The sequence below is a fragment of the Aythya ferina genome (genome assembly GCF_964211825.1).
Source record: "Aythya ferina genome assembly, chromosome: 23".
Classification (NCBI taxonomy): Eukaryota; Metazoa; Chordata; class Aves; order Anseriformes; family Anatidae; genus Aythya; species Aythya ferina.
The window spans coordinates 4,030,482-4,053,113 of record NC_140321.1 but is presented as its reverse complement, the minus strand read 5'-3'; the positions used below and the strand labels follow the sequence as shown (position 1 = coordinate 4,053,113).

General features: G+C 42.5%; 1 protein-coding gene across 14 annotated transcripts in view; it reads right to left on the bottom strand.

The window, feature by feature from the left end:
• TANC2 (tetratricopeptide repeat, ankyrin repeat and coiled-coil containing 2) overlaps positions 1 to 22,632 on the bottom strand; it is a 280,392-nt gene that overhangs the window by 195,084 nt on the left and 62,676 nt on the right. For all 14 annotated transcript variants that reach the window (XM_084496021.1, XM_084496023.1, XM_084496015.1 and 11 more), the window contains 2 exons: positions 21,517 to 21,579; positions 13,751 to 13,850 (listed from right to left, as the gene is read on the bottom strand). In XM_084496021.1, the coding sequence (XP_084352147.1) occupies positions 13,751 to 13,817 (67 nt within the window). In that variant the 5' untranslated portion in view covers positions 13,818 to 13,850; positions 21,517 to 21,579. The remainder of the gene's footprint in view (positions 1 to 13,750; positions 13,851 to 21,516; positions 21,580 to 22,632) is intronic.

Genomic DNA, 22,632 nt, shown 5'->3' with positions numbered 1-22,632 from the left:
ACTGACTTGAATTAATAAGCAAATTATTACAGAAAGGCCTGCTTCAGTGTCATTATGTGCTTACATAGCCTCTGTTTCATCTGATTTTTGTCTCACTGTGCCCTAATTTCCTTGAAGTGCTTTCAGGTGCAGCTACTGCAGTGAACCTGCTTGCGCCCTTCCCGAGCGCGGTGCCAGGCGTGTAGGAACAAACAGTTCGCTCCCTCCCAGGCTGCTTCAAAAAAGAAAATAAAAAGTTTTTTACAGTTTTGCATCCACTTTAAGACGACGATGGTCCCTCAGGAATGCACCAAGAAAAGAGGTCAACTTTGCAGCCTCTCCAACGAGCAGCCAGCAGAGACGCACGTCTCCATCTCATGGCGAGGAAGCATCGTGGGTGTATGCGATGAGCAAAAGGTTCCTGCCTGGTTTAATTGTCAATAAGGGGAAGACAGAAAATAGCTGGATATTCAGCTTATAAATGTTCAGTGGGTTATCAGCTTGCAGGTCAGCTTTCAGAGCAACATTTCCAAGGCTGTTGATCAGCCATGAACCAGCCAACAGTACCAAAAGGCAGCAGGAATGTTTAGACACCACAAATTCAGGTTTTTCTTACATTTAGAACTTTGATCTACCCAAGTCTTCCTAGATCCCTGCATCGAATAACACTATTGTTTTAAACTTTCAAACAAGTTTTGTTCATGTTAATGCTAATGTTCATGTTCAGGCTAATTAAAAATAGACATTTTAAACTTGAATTTCTAAAAAAAATGCAGAAACAGAACAAAGACGACTTTTCGTAGCCTTTTATTCCTCTTAATAAAACAGCGTTGGCAACTCTGTGATTAGAATGAGATACCTAAATGTGAACAAGGAATAGTTCATTTTCTTTCTTTAATAAAGAGCGGATGAGTCAATTGTTTAAAGCAGACAAGAACACCAGAAGGAATAAATCACTTCGACGTCCTACTAATTCTTGTACTATCAGTGACAGAAAGTGTTCGAATACAAATGAACACCAGAAAAGAAATTCTTGTTTCAATTCTCACTGTTAACCATAATAAGAGAAAATTCAAATCATGTTCCAAACTCGTTAAGATTTTTTTCTGAACACACTGACTGGGAGGGGAGGGATGAGGGGCAGAGACGTACAGACAAGTCTATGCCACGCTTAGAATTTGGGTCAGTTTCTATACTAATCAGATCCTCAAAAAGAAAATGGTGATATAAAAGGAAAAATAAATCTTTCCACAGCAGTGCAATCTTGCAGCAACAAGTTCCACAATTCCATCAAGTAGGTCATTTAAAATTGGAAGCTTTAGCAAAAATTATCTAAATTATCTGAAAATATATCCGATATTAAAAAAGAAGTCTTCGTATGTACGTTGAGAAAGAAGATTGCATGTATGCTAAAGAAAGTCTTAAGAGGAGAAAATTCTAAGTTGATAACTTGAAAAAAAAATCACTCCTCTTATAAACAAAAATAATTTTCCCATTAAAAATGTTAGTAACTACTAGATTTTACTAGACTTTATTCCTTAGTCTTTCTTAAGGAATAAAGAATCAAGGAAAAGCAAGTACAATTTCAATAAAAAATATAACGATGACACTACAGACTGATTCGCCACCACTTGTGACGGGTACTTTGTGCATCAAAGAGATGCTTACAGCAACGGAGTGAAACGTGTCTGCAGAACCAGTAACTTCACACACATAGTGCTGAGCTGGGACCCTTGCAAAGCCACACAAAAGTCCCAGAGGCTGGGAAGAAGACCCATGAGGAGGCAATTATGACTTCCTGAACAGGGCTGGGCTGTATTTCATGTCGTAGGATTCCAGAACATCCCACGCTGGAGGGGACCCACAAGGATCGAGTCCAACTCCTGGACTTCAGGCATCAGAGCAAGTCACTGATCAGCAGGTTTTATATAAGCTGGCCAATGCTTAGCACACAACAAAACTCAAAAATAAAAACGTGAATCATGCCTGGGATATAATTCTGGGATGGAGAGAGATGGTTTCAACATCTGTCGATGTAATAAACAAATGCAAGAATCCCCATCAACACTTCCCATGGCTAAGTCACACTGAATGTTAATAATATTTATCTTTAGGTACCGAAAAAAAAAACTGTTGTAGGGAAAAAATCCCCCACCTTTGGTGGAAAATTTAAGCTAAGATATGCCTGGACTAAGAGCAGCAGGACTGAGGAGTGGGATGGCAATGGAGATGGCAGACGTGGAGGCCAAAGGGCTCGGCTGTCTGGAGGCAGCACGCAGGAAAAGCCGACTTCAAAACGCACCCGGCCATGCACCAGAACAGGCAGAGCTCGCCTCAAGTCATACGCCAACGACCTAGAGCACACGTTGCTTCACTTGTCAAAGTGAAAAATAATTCCCAAAGTAGGCTGTGTTTCGTTTTGTTCCTAGCCTGCTGCAGGAGAGAACGCTGCCAGCGCTACGGGAGCGCCCCATATACCCCGAGTGTTTGGCACGTGGAGCACCGAGTCGCTGCACGGTCTCTGATCAAGGTTCATACGAATCTTTCCTTCCTAGGACAGGTTATGAGGCTACAGACTTTCCAAATTTAATTGCAATATGTAACTGAACAATCTGCAGGACTGGGAAGTCCCAGAAGCTTCTTCAATCTCAGGCACCTGCTCTAAAGCTGCTTCGAGCTGCTGCCACAACAGCGGCTCTTTGAGGTGCATTTCATATCCTATCGCACTAGGAAAGCCTTGGGATCTAACTCCTGCTTGCCTTGTTGCCTTGTAGCCAAATAGTTCATCAATCTCTCCCTTCAAGGTGGTCCCAGCCATACGAAGTATTCTAGTGCTTCTCTCAGAGCAGTAACTCCAACTCTCCTGACTGTCAGCACAGCCCATCCATCTTTTTCTATATCCTTTGCTGCTTATTTTATAACCCGATAGCTGGAAAATCAAACATTGAAAAGGAAATATAATGAAGTTATAAGCTAATTCCACCTTCCACCCTTCGGTTACAGTCTCATCTTGACTCTTCTCATCAAACTTGGAAGTTTAAACACAAAATGAAATCATCGGACAAGAGGGATGCTCTGCATCCTGAGATTTTACACCTAGGAGTACAGGCTGCTTCTGAAACAGCCCCTCTACACACAGCAATTAGTTTTCCTGCCACACTATTTTATCATATTCCAGGGATACCTAGAAGAACCTTACTTCCCCCAGCCAAAAATGAAAAAAACACAACTTTTACGTTGTAACATTTGCATTCCATGCACTCAAAGCTGCTGTTCTGTATTTTTTGTTTTACCTACACTGTAATATATTACATGTTGTTGCTAAAATCTTATGCTCATTTAGTCTCATCGAACCAACTCCTACAGATTAGTTAGAGAAAAGAGAATATCTTGATGATGTGGACTTCCAAAAACTAGCTGTTGTTAGCACGACAAGCTGTGAAAAGCCACCTTGCAAGAGCCTTTTCCCGAGGAGCTGAATTTGTTGCGGAGATGAATCCAACTCACCTGCCCCAGAGATTCACCCGCTCCTGCTGGAGCGCATCATCCAGTGAGACAGAAGTGCTTGGTTCACCTATCAGTGTCATTTATTGCTTGGAAAATCTTACTGAAATGGTGCCAAGTCACGTGGTATGGAAATTCAGGAGCTAATTAGCAGAGGAAATTACCTCAGGTTTTCCATGACTGACATCTATTCGAAATCCTTGCAGGCAGCATTTCACTGCAAACAGAAATTGCAGTTTCAACTTCCGAAAAGAACAAAAGTACAGTGCTTTAAATTTAGCTTCAGCTTTTCTCCACTGTATTTTTAATTACCTTTACTGCACATGAAGACGTTTGCTTATTTTTGTGCCCCACCAAGTTGTGCTTACAAGAAAAACAGAATGTATTCAACACAATAACGTAAAATGACAAGTGTTCAACACTTGTGCGTTGATCTTAAACCTATTTATTTCTAAATATTTGATATTCAGTAAGTTTCCAGAGTGGAAAACATTACTTCTAGATTGTGTAAAAACTCTAAATTCATTTTTACAGATTAGATTGACTCCTTAGATATAAACAAAACAAAAAAAGTCTGTTGTTTACCTAAGTACTGGGACTCAGCTTGTTTCGATACAAAAAAAAAACAACAGAGATCTATTGTCAGACATTGGTGTTTTCTGCCTGTTTTTACAGATTAAATAATGAAGTTTTAAAACAAGTATAAATATGCCAATTGTTAACGTTTCCTTAGAAATCCTGGACAGGCCATTCCACTCACCCAGCAATAAGGCTTAACAAATCCCTCAAACTCTGTGATCTTCTTTTGATGTGTTCCCATTCCATTCGAATCATGTATCAGATTTTTTTTTAAAGGAATCAGAGAAGACAACGTCACTTGCCATGGACAACGTACCTAGCAGCTTTGCCCATCAGCACAACGTTTCCAGCCGTCTTGGATCCATGATTTGTCAGAAAACTTCTGCTCCCTCTGCTGGCTCACCAAGAGCAAGACGATTCCAGGTGGTTATCCCAACCCCACATTAGTGCCCGTACCACCACAAAATCCTAGATACATCCAAAATTACACAGTATATACATGTTTTCTTCTGCCCCCTTTATACACCTACAAACTGATTGTAAGAGTATAATGCTCTATTTCTTCCTTAGCCCCAAAATTTCTGCTATATTTAATAACAGGCTTGGTGCTTGATTCGCTTAGCACCTATTCAGTGTTTGATTTTGAAGCTCGCCGTGTTGACTCACACTGCACGCACTGAAGGCAATTCTGAGACAAAATTATTAACCGCTGTGAGCTCTTCCTCGGAATTCATCATCAGAATGTTTTACATCCAACTGTTTCACAAAATCGGATTGCTCACTCGTAAGGCTGAGCGATGAGGTATTGTCCCCATTTCACTAATGGAAATGTAAAAGGTTTTCACCGGTTTGTGGCACTCAAATCAGGGAAGATAAAACACCCGAGAGCAATGACCATCCTCCACTCCTTCAGAAAGTCTCAGTCTTCTTCTACTGCCATGCTTTTATTTCTGTGCATCCAACAACGAAGTACCTGCCAGGAAAAGGACAAGAACCCCGACACCACACTGCTTTACACCCCATATCCATGGGTTTCCCTGTCCTACGAGCACGACGCCACGCTGGGCTTGGCCAGGTTCCCCCAGCTCGCCGAGGTCCCTTGGACCAGCAGCCCTACCCTGCAGGGCATCACCTGCTGCCTCCAAAAAATCATCACCCACAAACGTGGGGAGGACACGCTCCATCCCCGGTCCAGGTTGCTCCTAAAGTTGCTAAGTAGTACTGGCACCAGTATCGACCCTTGACTGGGTCACAGAGCCAGTTATTTCATCACCGAAGGCATCAGGCTGCCCGAGCACAGCTTGTACTTGATAAATATGTGCTGGTTTTAGCTCATGGCTTTGTCTTTCGTGCCTGGAAATGGCTTCAAAGAAGTCTTTGGGATTTTTCAAGGTGGGTCTGCCCAGCCTGCTTGTCCCCAGACCCCTCCATGCTGGCCTTATCCCAGCCCCCAGGGACCTTGCTGCTCCTCGACATGCACCTTTGTACCTTCCAGCTTCTGACATGCTCCTGGGAAGATATGGGAAAGCCAGAGGTGAGCTCTGGTGAAAGTCATCTGGCGAGTGACAGGGAGCCCCAACTCAAACCCTCACTGCAGCTCTCGGACACCGCTACCTCCGCAGATAGCCCTCGCGTGAGGAGGCTGCTCGACGTCGTTTAAAGGCTTACCAGCAGTCACCAGGACAGTAGAAAGCCAGTTGTACTCTGTAAGCAGCATTCAGCAGCTAGTCAGTGGGCATTAAAGAAGCCAGGTTACAGCACTGATCCGTTTAGTTTGTAAAAATACCTTGTTGACAAAAAAAGGAAGTTTAAAAAACATTTCAACAACTCCCCACAGCGTTCACGAGGCAGATCCTTGAAAACCGCAGCAGGAACAAACGCCAGGTAATATGAGCAAGCAAGGCTGTCCCAACAGCGTGCTTCCCTCTTTTCTTCCAAACCTCCTCCAGTCCCCACGCAGGAACAGGAGCTCCCCCAGAGATGCTCCCAGCCCCAGGCAGCCACCCCAGCTCTCTGTGTTTTATTTCCTTGCTCATCCCCGCCTGAGAGCAAAGCTCATACAAGATGCAATGAACTCCAGGAGCTCAGGTCAAATACTGCTTTCTGCCAGTGCAATGCTCAACGGAAAGCACTACAGACAACCAAAGGCAAATAATTAATTGTTCCTGTAGCTTCTGACGGCTCCAAACCAAGTGTGCCCTGAAAAGGCTTCCAGGCAGGTCCGGAGCAAGGCTGGTGGAGCAGCAGCAGCAGGCGGGCCACTGCCTCTGGGCTGAGCTCTGAAGGGGAAATGGCACAACCGGCCAATGTTACCACTCCCTGAGGCCTTTAATTTCAAAAAAAAATCAATTCCCTTGTTTGCAGAATGGATGCCTGCAAAAAGGGTCCTTTAAAAAGCCTTCTCCTCCTCCCTGGAATAAACCCGCTGGAGGTCAAGGAGCTCAGAGCAGCGTGTGAGGAGGGCAGAGTGAGATGGATGCCGTAATGGAAACGGCATTCAAAGCAGAGCTGGAGACAGATCGGCCCTGCTATTAGAAGGGACTTCAGCGAATTCATCTCAGCAATCAGATCTGTAGAATCGCTAACGAAGGGACCGGCTTGAGGAGGACTGAAGCCCGTATAGAAGACCTTGAGAATAGGCTCAGTGACCTAGAGATAAGTCTTGGATAAAAACCAGCAAGGAGGAATACATCTGAGAATAAAACGTGGATGACTGGAGGAACAAAAAGAAACAGGAGTGCTTGCAGATACAATGACAGCTATCAGAAACGGGGAATCAGCAAAAGAAAAACATCCCGCAGCAGCTGTAAAGGGGACGACCCCGTACAGTACCCGGAGCACGCCTTCCTCTCCCTCTTGGAACAAATGCAATCAGCAGAGATGAAACATCGAGCATTTCTCTCTCCCCTCCCCAGACCCACGTCCCTAATTTTAAATTTTAACTTCTTTGAACAAATGGGGCAGAGTCTAAAGATTCTCTTGTTCCATTTTTGCATTTGTTTTGGTTGGGGGGAGTGAAAGAATGAGCATTTTTAATACAGGCTCCTTTAATGAAAAGGGATGAAGTAATAGGAACAGCACCTGTATCAAAACAGTAAACGTACGTGATAGACAGGGCCTGCATTTCAAGCATATCTTTACATAATGAATAGAGCAGAACATCCAAAGCAGGAAAAATAAGGAAGATTTTACTATGAGGTTTAAATTTTAGGAGGCTTGAAGAGTCCAAAATACAGTATTTCAAAAATATCAGATGTTAATAAGCACACTTCATCCTTCCAAATCACTCACAGAAAACAAAGACAAAAAATAAGGAAGACTGAGAAGGAAAACCAGAATACTGTGTGATAACCTATGTGAGAGAAAGCAAAAGTAGTAGAAATATTCCAGATTTCAGCAATAATGCAGTTATCTGGGGGACTGACATGCTGAAAAAAAGGAGGAAAGTAAACCCAGTTTAAAAATGGGGGCAAAGAGAAAAGTTTTATACATGTAGCACAATATGGGAAGGTAGAAGGGAGGTTGAGGCATGGAGCAAGGCTTTAAACATGTCTCCAAAAGACTCCACGTACAGAAATCATTGAACAATGCCACATAGCATCATGCGACAACAAGCAGGAAGCACTAAGAAATAAAAATCGCCCTCCAGAAAGAGATTAGCGTTACGTCTGTATTTGACGAAAGCAAAAAAGATAAAGAATAAAACAACAAATTAAAGCTCAAGAGCATGGAAAAATCCACAAAGATGATGTGGGAACACGGCTCGCTGAATGGTGCTTCAGTTAAAGTCATTTTTAGGGCCCTGAAAAGACAAAAGGTGGGATGAGAACATTCACTGCTTGTTGCACATAACAGGATGGAGGCAGTCTTCGTCAACACGCTTGTTGTTACAGCTGGTGATGGTCAGATTTGTGAAAATACTGGCAAGGCTCAGCCTGACAGAGCTGGATTGTCCCCTGCTCACCCCAAAACGCTCACACACGGAAGCACAAAACAACACACATTGATAAATTCTGGCGGAGCTGTTGAGTCAGTTAAGACAATTATAAACACAGCAGAGGTCTGAACAGATCTGTCCCGTAAAAAAGATTTATGGGCAATAAAGCAAGTTAGGCTGATATTTGTGTTGTTACAAAAGATCTATTTGTGGGCCAGAAGTAAAGAAATCCACGTCAGAGTGATGGGGGCACTGGCCACCAAAGTTCTCTCCAGGAGAGCCAAGCAAGGAAGAAGCAGGAACTTCATTGCCCAAACATCTTTTGTTTGTCTGCAAAGAGAGCTCGGGACATGAAAGACACACCTGCTGACCAAAGACGTTCCTTAGTAAGAAAAACACGTGTATGGGTGTGTGTGCGTGTACTCACGTGTATCTGATGTACTTCCTCCTGAGCAATGCACTAACTTACATGGATGAAAGCAGTGGGTACACCAAGAGCTTGCAGGAAGGGTCAGCTCCTTCTTCACAAACGCAAGGACGGGATTTCTCTGAAGTCAGAGGGGCTGTGGATGTGTCAACATTCTCGAGACTTGTCTCCAAAGGAGTTTATGAACAGCTAGCGAGGTTTTTGTAGAAGCAAATGTCTGAATTATTATTTGGATGGATTACCTCGGCCACGTGGAAGCAGTCAGTATCCAGTACAACAATACAGCCCGTGCTTCTGATAGGTCTTTCAGTCTCATTTCCAATACCTTCCTAAGTGACGCTGTCCCACGATCTCTAGGGCCCACCAGCTGGACCTGATCACTCAGCAATTTCTTTCAGGAATGAAATCCAAACAGCATTTGCGACCCCCTAAAGCTCTTTTGGGATAAAAACTATGCTTAAGATTTCCAAGAGATCAGACAGAGAAGGAACTGCACGGGGCTCTGGCGTGGCAGTGATGAGACCTTCATCAAAACGCCTTTCATCTTACAACGGCAAGAATCAAACGAGAAGAGCTTTTGACAGGGGCTCTTTTGGTCCTGGAATTAAAATATAACGTGGCAGGTTCCAAAAAGCCCATAAATATGTTGGAAGTTGGAAGTAATTGGCTCTCCTGTGAGCGAGGAAAGCAGAACAGGTTTTGGAACATCGACGGCAAAATCGGGACGAACCCAGGCAGGCTCCCAGCTCGGACGCTTGGGATAAGTGGTGTGTGCCTCATAGCAGTTAAGAACAAATAAGATCCAGCTCCTAAGTCAGAATCAGCCCTTTGGGCTGCTTTATTAAAGTAACGAAGATTACACACCTCTGATAAATTTAAGATGCAAAAAAAAAAAGACAAAAGTGCGTTAAAAACCTACCACAGCCTCCCTCAGAAATACAAGGTTTGAGTTCCTGGGCTTCTGCTTCACAAAGAAGTGCACAGAAGCACAAAAACAGGTAAAACGCTCACACCTGAATAGTTGCATTTTACCAGGATCCAAAGGGGATTTGAACTCTTAGAGGAGTATTAATTGAATGCAGTGATATAAGAAGGAAGTAGTCCACCTGCTCGGAAATGAAACAAGGGTATTATAATAGGTGGAAAGCCTGGATCCATTACGTAGACCCATTTCACTAACAAAATATTGCATGAATACATCAGTGGATTGATCTATGTAAACACACCCAGATCAGTGAGTATAAGCAAGCAAACTACAAATAAATACAAGACAGGTCCTTGATAAAACAGATAAAAAGAAACGAGTACCTCGTAGTCTCTGGATTCAAATGACAGAGCAGAATTGCCCCATGAGGGCTGAATTCAGGGGACAGAGCTGTGAAAATCAAATTTCTGGGAAGCAGCAGCCTGCAGGGATGCCTCCCTTCAGCTTCTAATGTGACTGCCCTGCCATCAGGGCTTCTGGCCACAAGAACCGTGCTGGACCTTCTGCCAGAAGCATGGCACCATGCTTTTACACTTTAAAATGAACGTATTTAACTACATAAATTTAGCCCTGGATACAAACTTATGAGTAAGGACATCTGTATCTCTGCAAAGTAAGTTAGTGTAGAAAAATACAGGTAATATTTAACTGTACTCAGACCAAATTTCAGCTTCAGAGAGGCCGTTGTCTGGTAGCCTTGTGGAATCCCAGCCTGTGGCAGAAGCAAATACGTTCTAATCAAAACACTGCCGCAGTCGTGATGTGTCCTCAAGGCATTTCTGTAAAATATTTCGAGTGCCCTTGAGCCACCTGAGAATTTTTGTTAGGACGATATTCAATATGTGCACAACGACATGCCCAGAGCTGCACTGCACACAGCGCGTTGCTCTGAAACCCTATCAGTGCAGCTCCGAAAGTACACACACACACAATTAACCACAGGAGATTACAAAATCTGATGCTGCAGTAGAAATTCATTTATTTTAATTGGCATTACTGCATGTAACTGTACGTTCATACACACTTAATTGGTAGTCTTCTTTTATAAATATTTTGTGTGTTCCTGAACCACAAGACCATAAAGAGTACCAAAGAAAAAAAAAACCCAGCTGAGTCAAAATAAATTTTAACCGCAGCTCTTCAGAGAAGTTGCTCAGCAGTTTCTGAAGGAGGAATAATAAGAAGGCATTTTACTGTTACCGCTACTGGTGTACTTTTAATCATGAAGAACGATCAAAACCACATCATAACATACAGGGATTGTTAGCTTGACTCGACTGACCCTGTTTGCTAACTGCATTACTGCAAATGAAAGAATTGCAAAGAGAAGTAATTTCAAAGGCCGGTGTGTTCACTGGATTCCACAAGGAACAAAAGCCAACACTACCTTTCACCCTGCTTCAAAGCGTTACTCCCAGACTGGAAAGGCACAAGACTGGAGTAGAGGAAATTCAGATACACGCAGCACAACTTCATCCAAACCCACACACCACGGAGCAGAGCGGGCTCTCACCTACCTACCTCAATTAAAATCATTACATGGAAGTGAATCAGCAAGCAAACCCGAAGTCTCTTTCACAACGCAGGACTCAGGGTTCTCAGTTTGCTCCAGGTTCCCAGGTATGGGTGCAGCTCTTGTTATGGGGCTTGCTGGTGAACACAGCTCGCTCAGAGCCGCCTGCTGCTGTGTCCTCAGCTGCTCACTCACCCTGACTCTGCCTCCAGACCTCACCCCTGATAAAAGCTTCTGAACCAGGAGGCAAATCACAGCTCCAAAATGGCTGGGGAAGCTTCATCTCCAACAGTGGTTTTACACTTCAAATCATATTAATGATAAATATCATTATTAACATCAAATACTTTATCTTTTTAAAGCACTTGGCTGGAAAAAAAGAAATCCAGAACTCCCAGCTTCCCACCTATACCTCCACAAAAAAGTCACGAAGCTGAAGGCCTGGGAAGCAATAACGCTGTGGGTGATGAACACTTATACACGCTAAGTGTGTGCCTTAGTGAACTGAAACACTTGGCTCTCATTGGGAAACGCGTACATTTGTTTAAGGGCAATGGAGGCATTCCTCAAGATCCTTTCCTTAGCTTACAGAGAGACTGGGAAAGAAGAGAAGATGAAGAGAAGGGGAACGTGGAGTCCAGGACAAGCAGAGCAAGATGACTGTGAAGTCAGATTGCTTAGACCAGTGTGGGACTGCTCCCTCATCGCCAGTGGCAGGACGACATCCGTTTTTGTACAGCATTAGAGAAGTACTCTCCTTTTTATCGACTTTTACAGCATTGACTTTGTACTTCACCAGAACTGAAAAGCAAATAAATAAAATTTCAAGCTTATAATACTCCATGCCACATAGAATTGTGCATGAACGATTTATTGATTTGCTCCTTCCTGCGTTACAAAGAAATTACAGAATAAATACATTTATTAAAAATCTAGGCAGCAATGAATTAATCTAAGGTTATGTTATATTGTGATAGGCTAATACTTAGCATCTGAAAAATTATCTTCCAGTGGAGGAATGGTTTCAATTTGGACTTTGTCAATAGAACAAAACTTCTTTTTTTTTTCCTTTAAATTCCCTCCCCTTTCCTTAAGGAAAACCAAAAAGAATATGTCTTGGTAAAGGAACTTATTTCAAAGGCAGAATCGCAATAAGCGATATCCAATGTCCAGTACAGTTGTTAGGCATGAGAGAAAACTTTGTCTAATAGAAAATACCGTCACGTTGTTTCTCAAGAACACATTTCTTTTTCTGTTCTGCTCGCAACCAGCAGTATTGCTGTATCAAATCTTGTTATTTCAGAACTGACGCTTTTCATTCACAAAGTAAGGAACCCACACTTGCAGAGCCATGCAGACACAATGCACTGCTTTGGGAGATAAGCCAAAAGAAAGGGAGAGGAATGATAACAGAACATCTGACAGAGATCTGGCTTTGTACAGAAACCACAATTTGAGGTTATTTGTCTCCTGTACTGTTTTCCAAAGGTTGAGAGTCTCATCAGGAGACAATTTGTACATCCCTGGGCTTTAAACTGTAAAACGCGGTACTTCAGAGATACGGAATCACAAGAGCCATCTGCCGGCGTGTCTGCCCAAAACCCACATGGCTTTGTGTGCAGGTACCTGCCTCTCACAACAAACGACCAAGGAGTTGATAAGAAAACAAAATCTGCTTCATCAAACCGGGGACTGACAACCGCCACCTCGGGCTCCGGCACTAAGGGAGACTTTGCAAAACAGACACTTTTCCCCTGCAAGACACGTGCTAATTACAATAACAAATGCAAGGAAGTCAACACCATGACGCGCTGCTCCAGCTTCCATGACAAATGCCTCAAGAGTCAGGCAGCACACGCTGGGCCTCCCACCTGCAGCCCGGCTCACAGCTCGCTGATGTGCAAGGACCGAAGTGACGAAGTCAGCGCTGCTACCGGGCCACTTGGGGACACGTTTTTCAGCAGTGCAGCTTCACAACACCCCTCCTTCCCCAGTACAACTTGGGTAATAAGATACTAAACCAGGAACTATTCTGGCACTGAGAGAGATCCATATTAACCTGCTTCAGCCAAGGGAAAAGTTTATTTTCCGTTGCATTATTGCCATTGTATCTCTGCATCTTCACTGTGGTTTCCCATGGAATACACAGATGCGCTGTTTACATGGACACACAAGCACAAATAAACAATCTATCCCAAAATACTCAAAAATGTGCTGCCAGATGGCTTCAAAAAGAAAAATGAAATAGCTCATTAAAAGTTCTTACACTGCCAGCACTCCATTCTTGGAAGTAACTATGGAAGTGTAATAGAAATGTTTTTAAAGCACAGCAATATTTTTGCAACATTTTGCTTTGCAGTCAGAATCTCACCTAGAGGCTCCTTCGTGGAATAAACAGGCCAGGACAGAGGGACCAGACGGAACTACAAACAATTGTCCTGGGACAGCAAAAAAAAACCAACTACCAGAAGTGCTGGGTAAACTTGGGCAATTTGTCTTCAATTCCATCTCCCCCCCTCTTCGTTTTTCAAATAAAAAAAATGTTAATATTACCACAAGTATTGCTACTGCACAACTAATTATTTTACTCTGCATCTTATCTCCACAATGAAAATTGCATGTGGTTTACTTCCAGTATTTTTAATATTAAATCTCAGCACAGTATTGTAATGACCCACGATGATGTTTTTAGTCTACAAGATCAACAACTGAGTACTTCTATTCATTAATAAGAAAAAGACACCCAGGAAAACCGAAGCACAATACATAAAAGGAATCCTTTCAAGAACTGTCAATAAAACATATGCATGAGGAGCATTTACTTACCACTGGACCTGTTTTTGCGGTTTGACTTCCCTCCTGTAAGAAGCATCTTGAGACTGTTTCGAAACATGGCGATCCTGTTCCACTTTGTGTATCCCAAAACCTGTGTAAATTAGGAGAACACGACTTGTAGCAAATAACACTTTGATTTGGTCAACAAGAAAACATTACACAAACTCTAAGAAAGAGTTAAAAACGGGATTAAAAACCTGGAATGAAGAATAATTCTGCTTTAGGAACACGCTTCCTAGCAAGAGGAATAAGCATCCGTACAAAGCCTACCATCTCGTTGGCTTTCCTTCATCCAGACCATCTCCAGGACAACACAATCTCTGCACTGCTAGCAAGACCTGCTTACATTGTCAGAGAGTTTAAGCAAATTATCCTCACTCTAAGTTCAGAAAAATATAGCATTTAGCCAACTCTGCCTCCATTTCCCATTACTATTAAGGCCAAACCTGCTGGGAAGAGCTGCTACCTTTCACAGTGTTGAAAAAGTCAGCCTTGCTAACAACAACTTGCTGAAGATACTGTCTTTAGCTCCCGGGCTAGTTGACTGTCAGATTCTCCTCAGAATTGAATAAATTGTCATGAGGAGGAAAGCAACTCAAACCAAAGCTAACTGATAAAAAAAAAAAATCAAGCAAACATTATCCATGTATTTTTCTTGCTATGTACATCTCAAACAAACAAAAAAGTAGTCTCTGTGCTGCTGAAGATAAAAGAATGAGCTTTGGGGTTCACCAGACACACTGACAGCTTGCTCTAGTGGAACATCCTCTTATTAAAGTAGGTAAAGCGTCAAAACAACACGAAAAGCAGCTCCAAACTAGACCAAAAGAATAGTAAAGAGTCTTTGATCAGCACATACAATAAAACTCAACTTTGCTTCCATTGTATATACAGCATTCCATACTTCAAATATAATGCATTCATCTCATAGAAATCTATCACGATCTTCTCTTTAACAATGTAAAATCCATTTTGGAGGATGCTCAGTAAATGCTACCTCAACTTACTTCACTGTTATCTAATATTCTGAAGTATACCCATAGAGCAATCCCTAATACCTAATGCAAAAAGCTTTGTACATGCATTTAAAGCCACTGGAAGTCCCTTTAATGTGACCTGTTCACTTACTGGGAGATACTGACATTTAACGGCAGATTTTGGTGTCTGCGTGTGAGTATTATTAGTGAGGATACAGTACCAGTATTTCCTTTGCATCTATTAATTGCTTAAATATTGCCTGGCTTCTTTCCGAAGCCTTGCACAATTACATAAGAGCACAAAGACCTAGTATTTGGGCTTATTCCCAGGGCTCCCAAACAAAGCCTAAGCCCCTCTTCCAAGTATCCTACTGTTACAGGACTACAGAAAAAAGATTGTCTGGCCACAAACACAATTGTCTTCAATCTGGATTCTGCTCATTTAATTCTGTAGCTGGCTGTTCTGTTCCAGCTCACAGCATAGGCAGAAAGCCTCTGGGTTTGTATCACCCTTATTAATACACTTTTTCATATGCCACACTCTTTGCACCATCAGAAGGATAAAATATGATGTAGACATCAAATGTAAAGAGAATGCAACTGAACTCAAAGTGTTATTTATTTTGGAACATGGTAATATTATAATCCCTCCAACATCCCACTAATCCCAATGTATTTATCTCGGCTTTGAGCAAGACAACAAGAAGGCAGTAAACACCTCCTGCTACTAGCTGAGGAACTGCTCAAGTCTGAAAATGATTTTAGATTAATTCTAAATGTATCACAGAAAAATTTATGTGTTAAAGGAGGATGTGAAAAAGGCAAAATATAGCAAGTCAGCAGCAAAAACTTTAAGACAAAATTCTTATGTTTATAGTTTTTTTCTTATGACCAAAGAACATTTTTACAAGGAGAGCTGATGAATGTAGAAAGGATGTTATTGATTTTTTGCAACACCTGAAGGGAAGGTGCAATTCTCTTTCCAGTGGCACCCAGTGCCAGGACAAGAGGCACTGGGCACAAACTGGAGCACAAGGTTTCACGCGGACACCAGGAAGCATCCTGGCCATTCTGTGACCTAGGTAGAACAGAAATGCCCTACTAAAATCCCCCTAAAGAAGAGTACAGGTAATTTTTTTTCTTTTAAAAGAAAAAGGCAGCTCTCCAGGTATCCATCTGAAATCCCACCAAGGTCTGGTAGGACAACTCACCTTCACAATTCTTGTACTAACAGTGGACAGCCCCAAACTTCAAAGCTCCTACAGATTGAGGAGGCGTAGGGCCTATCCCCAGGTAGGCTTCTGCACAGACCAGAAATGAGTGGAGGTGTGCCAGGAGCGCTGAGGAATAACTTAATTAACCTAATTATGCTGAAGGAGCCAACAGGACTGAGCCTGAACAATGCCAAAGGTGGGGGTGACAGTGTGCTAACGATGTTTACCTGCAGCCTTCACATGACAAAAACTGCCAACGAGACTGGATTATGTGTCTGCCCAGGGTATGTGTGGGGGCTCCATGAATTTGCTCAGAAGAACCACGTGCTACAGAAAGAAGTGATGTCTTGCACTATGACCCCGAGTTACCAGCCCCGGGGTGCCTTAAGGACTAATTCCACATACTCAGAGCTCACCTTGAAGCCTCGGAGGACCACTAGATCTTTGGTGACCCTTGTGGGTGGGAGATGGCAAGCAAGGCCTTTTGGCAGTATGCTCAGTTTAGCATCAACTCCTGATGTGGCTTCTCACTGTGCCTTACAGACAATGTTGGATTCCAAGCCTAAATACCCACTGAATTTATACCCTGATTAGTCAAGGTTTTCACTATATACAGTAATAGAATGGTCAGGTCACCAAAAACAACTCCTGTTTTTATTTTGCATGCACAACCATGTTACTTTGCACCTTCAAGTAAGTATGGCCACAGCTCTTCCTTTGCTTAGCTAATACTAATCCAGAAATAATACGAATAACGACTCAATTAAAAATTCTGTTGGTCATATTAGTTCATGGAATTAGGATTACCCAGCAAATGGCCTTACAGTATTAGGAGGAGCTGGATCAGGCCCTTCTCCATACCCCAGTGAACTCGATGCACCTTACAGCCCAGGTTAATTCTCTTCTCCAGTCCCTGCAGCTGGGTCAGCACAAGCTGAAGACGGAGGATGCTGCTCCCCGAGCTGAGCTGGGGATCCCTTACACTCCTCCCAGTGCCAGGGGAGCTCCTGTCTTCAAGCCAGGCGACCAAGGGCTACAACATTTTACTTGTCATTGGCCCTAGCTGTAACTTTCTCTATCAGATGCAGTGAAGATGTGCACCAGAAGTCTCCACGTGGTATCAGCAGGTAAGTAAGAAGGTATTAGCCCTATGAACCTTGTTTCATAGCAACAATGGTACTTAACAAAAGTAGCTTTTTTTTTTTTTTAAAGAGACTCTGCCACATGTTGTTTTGTTTTCTAACAAAGCTAGGTTTCAATTAAGTACACAAAGTTTCTGGAGAACCAGGAAGTTTTAGCATAAGGCACAAAGAGAAAAGAAAAAACAAAGGCAAGGGAGCAGAGAGGCAAACTGAATGCTGTGAGCTGCATCTTTACCCCAAATGTTAAACTTGAACAATTCTGCACTTTCAGTAAATCCTCCCGGATGACTAAGGCCTATTTCTTTGTTTTCTTAATTTTAAGGCAGTTTGTAGACAGCCTGCAAAAACTACTTCATGCTTTGGGTGGTATCTCTGAGGGAAAGTCATTGTCCATTGGAAATTGAATTTCCATATCAAAGCAAGTTCTTCCTGCCCCAAACACCAGCACATACTGCAGAAAATTCCAAAGGCAGAATTCACTCCCAAAACCTTCACAATATTCTTCAAAAGTTTATGAACACTACCTTGTCAAAAGTTCTGAATATTTTTACTCATGCATATAGGTAGGGGAAAAAAAGCATTTGCAAACTTCTACCCAGAAGCATTTTCAATGGGAAACCAGTACCTCTATCAATGACAACCACTTCCAAAATTAAAAAGGGCATAAGATAAATCTCATAATCACAAAATCTCGTGCCACCCTGTCTCCACACAACGCGTTGCCAGCCTGTGGATGCAGTATTACAATATCACAAAGTGGTGGAGTCCCACCCAAACACTAACACCGAGAGCACTCTGACGTACATCAGAAGGCAAGCGTTTCTTCCCACTTCATTTTTATTGGAATAGAAAGAGATCAAAGAGATCATCAAAGACGAAACAAAGCTTCATAAAACAAACACTCCGTTACAACCCATAAACCACTCCATTCTAGAAGCCCCCGGTAGCACCAGACTACCTCATGTCACGAGAAAAGCTGAACTTGCAATATTAGAAATTAAGAAGCGTGTATAATAAGAGTATTTTAAGACACCAAGACTCTTTCTGAATATTAGTTCTCAGGATTTAACAACATGTAAACACTAACTTAACATTTTGTGAACAAAAAAAAAAAAAATCCAAGCTTTCACAAATTTGTGAACTGTTTCCTCAGAGCATTCCAACTTCAAGAAGGAGCAGGTATCAAGGCCTTTCTTTAAAAAAGTGACAGATTTCTAAAGCTAATTATCACAAGATGAAAGAAATTGAAAAATAAAAGGAAAACACACACCACAAAGCCAGTCAGCCTTTCAAGCATTTATTCCCTGTGTAACACACATTGTGTACAGAAATCTGTTCCACGCTCCCTTCTAACAGCTGCTAGGCTGAAACTTTCCACGCTCCTCAAATAAATTATTCAAAGTTTAAGCTACCCTCTTCTTTTAAATTGCCCTGAAATTCAAGAGAATGTTTTGAGAGACAGCCTATCTCCAGGGCTGCCAGCCCCCAGAGCACATTGAGCCCAGGCCGGGCTGCTGTACGCCCTAACTGAGCGCTGAGCTATGTCAGGAGCTCCACAAACGTCCTGACAATCAGATGTGTTGAAGTCCCTGCCTCACACAACAGCTCCGACTTGCAAGAGGAGTGCGAAGAGCTGCTTATCTCTTCAAAGTCAAAGAGCTGTGTACTTCTAAGACTGGTCCGTGTATGGTTAAGAAAACAGGAGCAGAAATTTGGTATGAAATACTTCCAGGGTCTTTAAGAGTAAAAATTTTCTTGTGGGAATCTAGCAAAAAATGTTGAGAACTTCCAGGACTGGTCGGAAAAAAGGAAAACAAAAAGAAAAATAATTAGACCAAAACCTACCAGCCACAGGTTTTTAAGCAATACAGAATTTATTGGACAAAGTCCTGTAAAAGGCTTTAGGACAACTGAATATGACCAAGAATCAATAATTTCACTTTTCTTTGGGAAAGCCCGAACATTAATCGTTGTGATGAGGGCAAGCGAGTTGAGGGCCATGCCCTCCAGCCCTTCCCCATCAAAATTCTTGGAGATCTCTCACCTACACCTCCCAGAGGGCCTACCAGCAGCCCCCATAACCCCAACACTCCTACACTTGCCATGGCCCTTCCTCCTGTGTGCAGCTAGGTATGTTCGATGCCTTTGCTTCTCCAGCTATCCTTGATGAGCTCAGATCCATAAACACAACCAAGAGGATTCACACTAGGCAAGTGTGCTACAGTTCAACGTGAGGAAGCAGGAGTCAGCTTCAATCCCTGCTCTCATTTTAGCAAAATAAAGAAGCCTTCAATGCTGGAGCTGAAAGGATTCTGAGAACACCACAAACAAGTTCCCATGTACGCTGAGTTCCCAACAACAGCCCTAGGATGAATGAGGCCAAACATAGTTCTTGATGAGCCCATGGTGATTACCTTCACTTCAAGCCTGTGGTGTTTATCGTCACTGCTGACCTGGATACAGGGAGAGCACGAGCCATGAGACAAGAGCATTACAAACACCCACCCAACCTCTTCTGGGTAGCAGCTCGCTCTGGTACCCTGCTAGACCCGTGCTAGACGGAGGCAGCTGTTTGCTTCTGGAGCATGAGGCACAGCAGGAGGAGACCACCCAAAAGGTGCGCTTACCCGCGGATGTGCTCTGCGTGGGCTTGAGTCCCCTGTCCTCATTAACAGCACGACATTTCTCTCTTATTTTGTCAAAAATTTATGCTTCTAGTAAGAAGGATGGCAAATAATAGCATGCCTGCTAACAGAGAGCTGCCACTGCTAGACAGCTGACAGTTTACTCAGAATCTAGCTAACCCCAACTTTCCCAAACCACCCCGACCCCGGCAGGATAAGCTGGCTGATCACAGAATACCAACAAGCACTTTGCAACCCGATCTTGTCACTCAGGGCTTGTATTTGCTCTGAGGAAAAAAAACCAGAATCTCCACCAGTATCTTTAAGTGTTCGGGTTTAACAGAAGAAAAACTAGATAGCTATTTAAAATGAGATCGGAAACACTACTGAAACAACGCAGTCACTCGCTAGAAGGAAGCCAAAAGTCAGAACCGTTCTTTGTGGAATATGGAAATGTAGTGACCTTGAAATTCAGGAAATTTAATTTTGAACGGGGCTTTATCATCAATCTAGAATTAGAAACCAGGTTACACAAAATGATATGGACTGAATTCATAAGGGACACTAACGCTCTCCGTATACAATGTCAGTTACTCTGAGAAAACTGATACCGAGGAAAAGTTTCAAATATGATTACTTGACTTTCATCAACTTGTGTTCAGTGTTTTTAATCTCTTCTGTGTTGCCTGTAACACTTAAAATTACTGTTTTGGTTGCAAATCATATCAGCGTATCAATCGTGCATTCCTCAAAAACCATGAGCTAGGGATTTAGGCTGAAACAAAACTTGGAACCGTTTTGCCAAAGTCAAGTCTAGTTAAACTGCCTGCCTCGGGAAACCAAGACACTGGAAGAAATTTCAGGGCACTTCCTACAGCTGGCATCAACAAGCCTCGCTGTGCCAGGACCAACCATCCTGATTCCACCCCAAACCACCAGAAGGCCAAAGAAGTGCAGAGGGCTCCAGCAGCAACCACGGGAACTTCAACTTTTAGCTGTGACACAGAGTAGCCAAAAAGTCTTGCTGTTGCTCAAAAAACAGCTGCACAGGGCATGCCCCTTTTGAGATGCTCCTACGTTAAATTGGAAGATACAATGGCAGGACAGAAAATGAAAACAAAAAGTAGGCAGTGTATGACATGGCAGGCAATGTTACAGCACCAGGCTATTTTGAGAGATTAAAGGAAATTTGAATGATTTTCTTCATTTTTAAATGATCTAGAACACTGAAATACAGACCTACAGACCTGCTGCAAACTTGCTCAAGTTTCAAGAATATTCAATATGGGACCGAAGTTCAATCCACTAGCAAGCCCTGAAAACTTTCTCAGAACACTGAAGGTTCTGGATTTTACAAATGAAAAAACAACTTGAAAAATTAAAACAGAATTATTTTTTTTATTATGTAGAAGGCTGTGTCACTATTATACATCCTGTTCACAATAAAAGCATAAACTGTTTTAATAAGCAGTTAGAATGAGTTTTTATATACATATATAATCTCAAAAAAACAAATTGCATAGAACCCTATATAAATATTTTTTATTACATCACTGTTTTCCTGCTGATTATTTCCAGCAGGAAAATACACAGAATGATCAAACTTGACTACATGAAATTCTATTACACTTTTTTCTCTAACTACAGAAACAATCAGGTTAAAAGATGGACAAAACTGACATAGGTAGACAGTGCCCATGCTCTGTTCAAAGATTAACAAAGAAACCAGGACAGAGCACAACTTCCATTCTACTTAAACAGATACAGTAAAGAAAATGTAGGGGGAAAAAAATCTCCTACCTTGATATCTTTAAGCAAGTTAAATCTCTAGTGAAAAGCGTCTTCCTCCATGCAGCGGAAGTCCTGCAAGACACAAAAACCAACATGATTTAGTAGCACCTTCTCAACTCACTACCGCGCCCCGTGCTGTCTAGCTGTACGAGCTAAACTAGAGGAATCTCATCCTAGGAATAAACCCGCAGCTCCTCCCGGAGCGTTACTGTGTAAGCTATCAGCCTCCACTCTGCACCAACACCATTCGAGAGCTCACGTTCACACTTCCAGGTCGCTGTTAATCAATACTCATTCGGTCGCTTGACTCTTCCCTCTCAGCTCCATTCAAATAAGAGAAGCAAATCAGACCACGTGTTCCTTTCATACCCATCGCGTAGTGTATAACATCTAGGGGGTAGCACTGCTTTCCAGTATTTCTCCTCCAAGCCATCGAGCCTTTCTGCTAAAATCCTACAACCCGTTCTTAGTTTTTTTTTCAGCTGAATCCTTACATAAACAGAACTCCCACGAAGGTGTTCAGCACTAAATCAAGAGCCGGGTGCTCAGCCCTTTGCTCTGTCTCCATGTACACAGGCCAAGCTCACCAGCAGAGAGCCACAATGAATGTATTTTACTGCTCACTGAAAAAGACCAGAGCACCTACTTCGGTACTGCCATGGGTGTCCCTGTGTGCTGACAATATCACATTACATGCTTCATCAATCTAGTCTATGAAAATCTTGTTTGACAAATGAAGGAAAACAAAGCAAAACGACAAAAGCAAAATAAACTGAGACCACCTCAAGTTTGCATGTTGTAAAGCAGAGAATAATATTTGACCACTTCACTGTTTTTTACTTCTACTGCAAGAAGTAAAGTAAAGTAAATCGCCAGCTTAACTTGGGGTTTGCACTGCTCTCCAGAAGCTCAGGAGGAACTTCTTAGATGGTCTTCTATGAATAATTTTGTACATAAAGCTCTCAGACACTCCATAAATTCATGAAGCGACTCTACCTTATTTCTCAGGGTTGCCAATTACCTCTCTGCCTTCAAGTTTTCACTTCCGTGGAAAAATAGCAAGCAGCACACAGCTTTCAGCAGGATTGTGGCTGCTTCAGTCAGTCAGGCAAGGAGAACATGCAA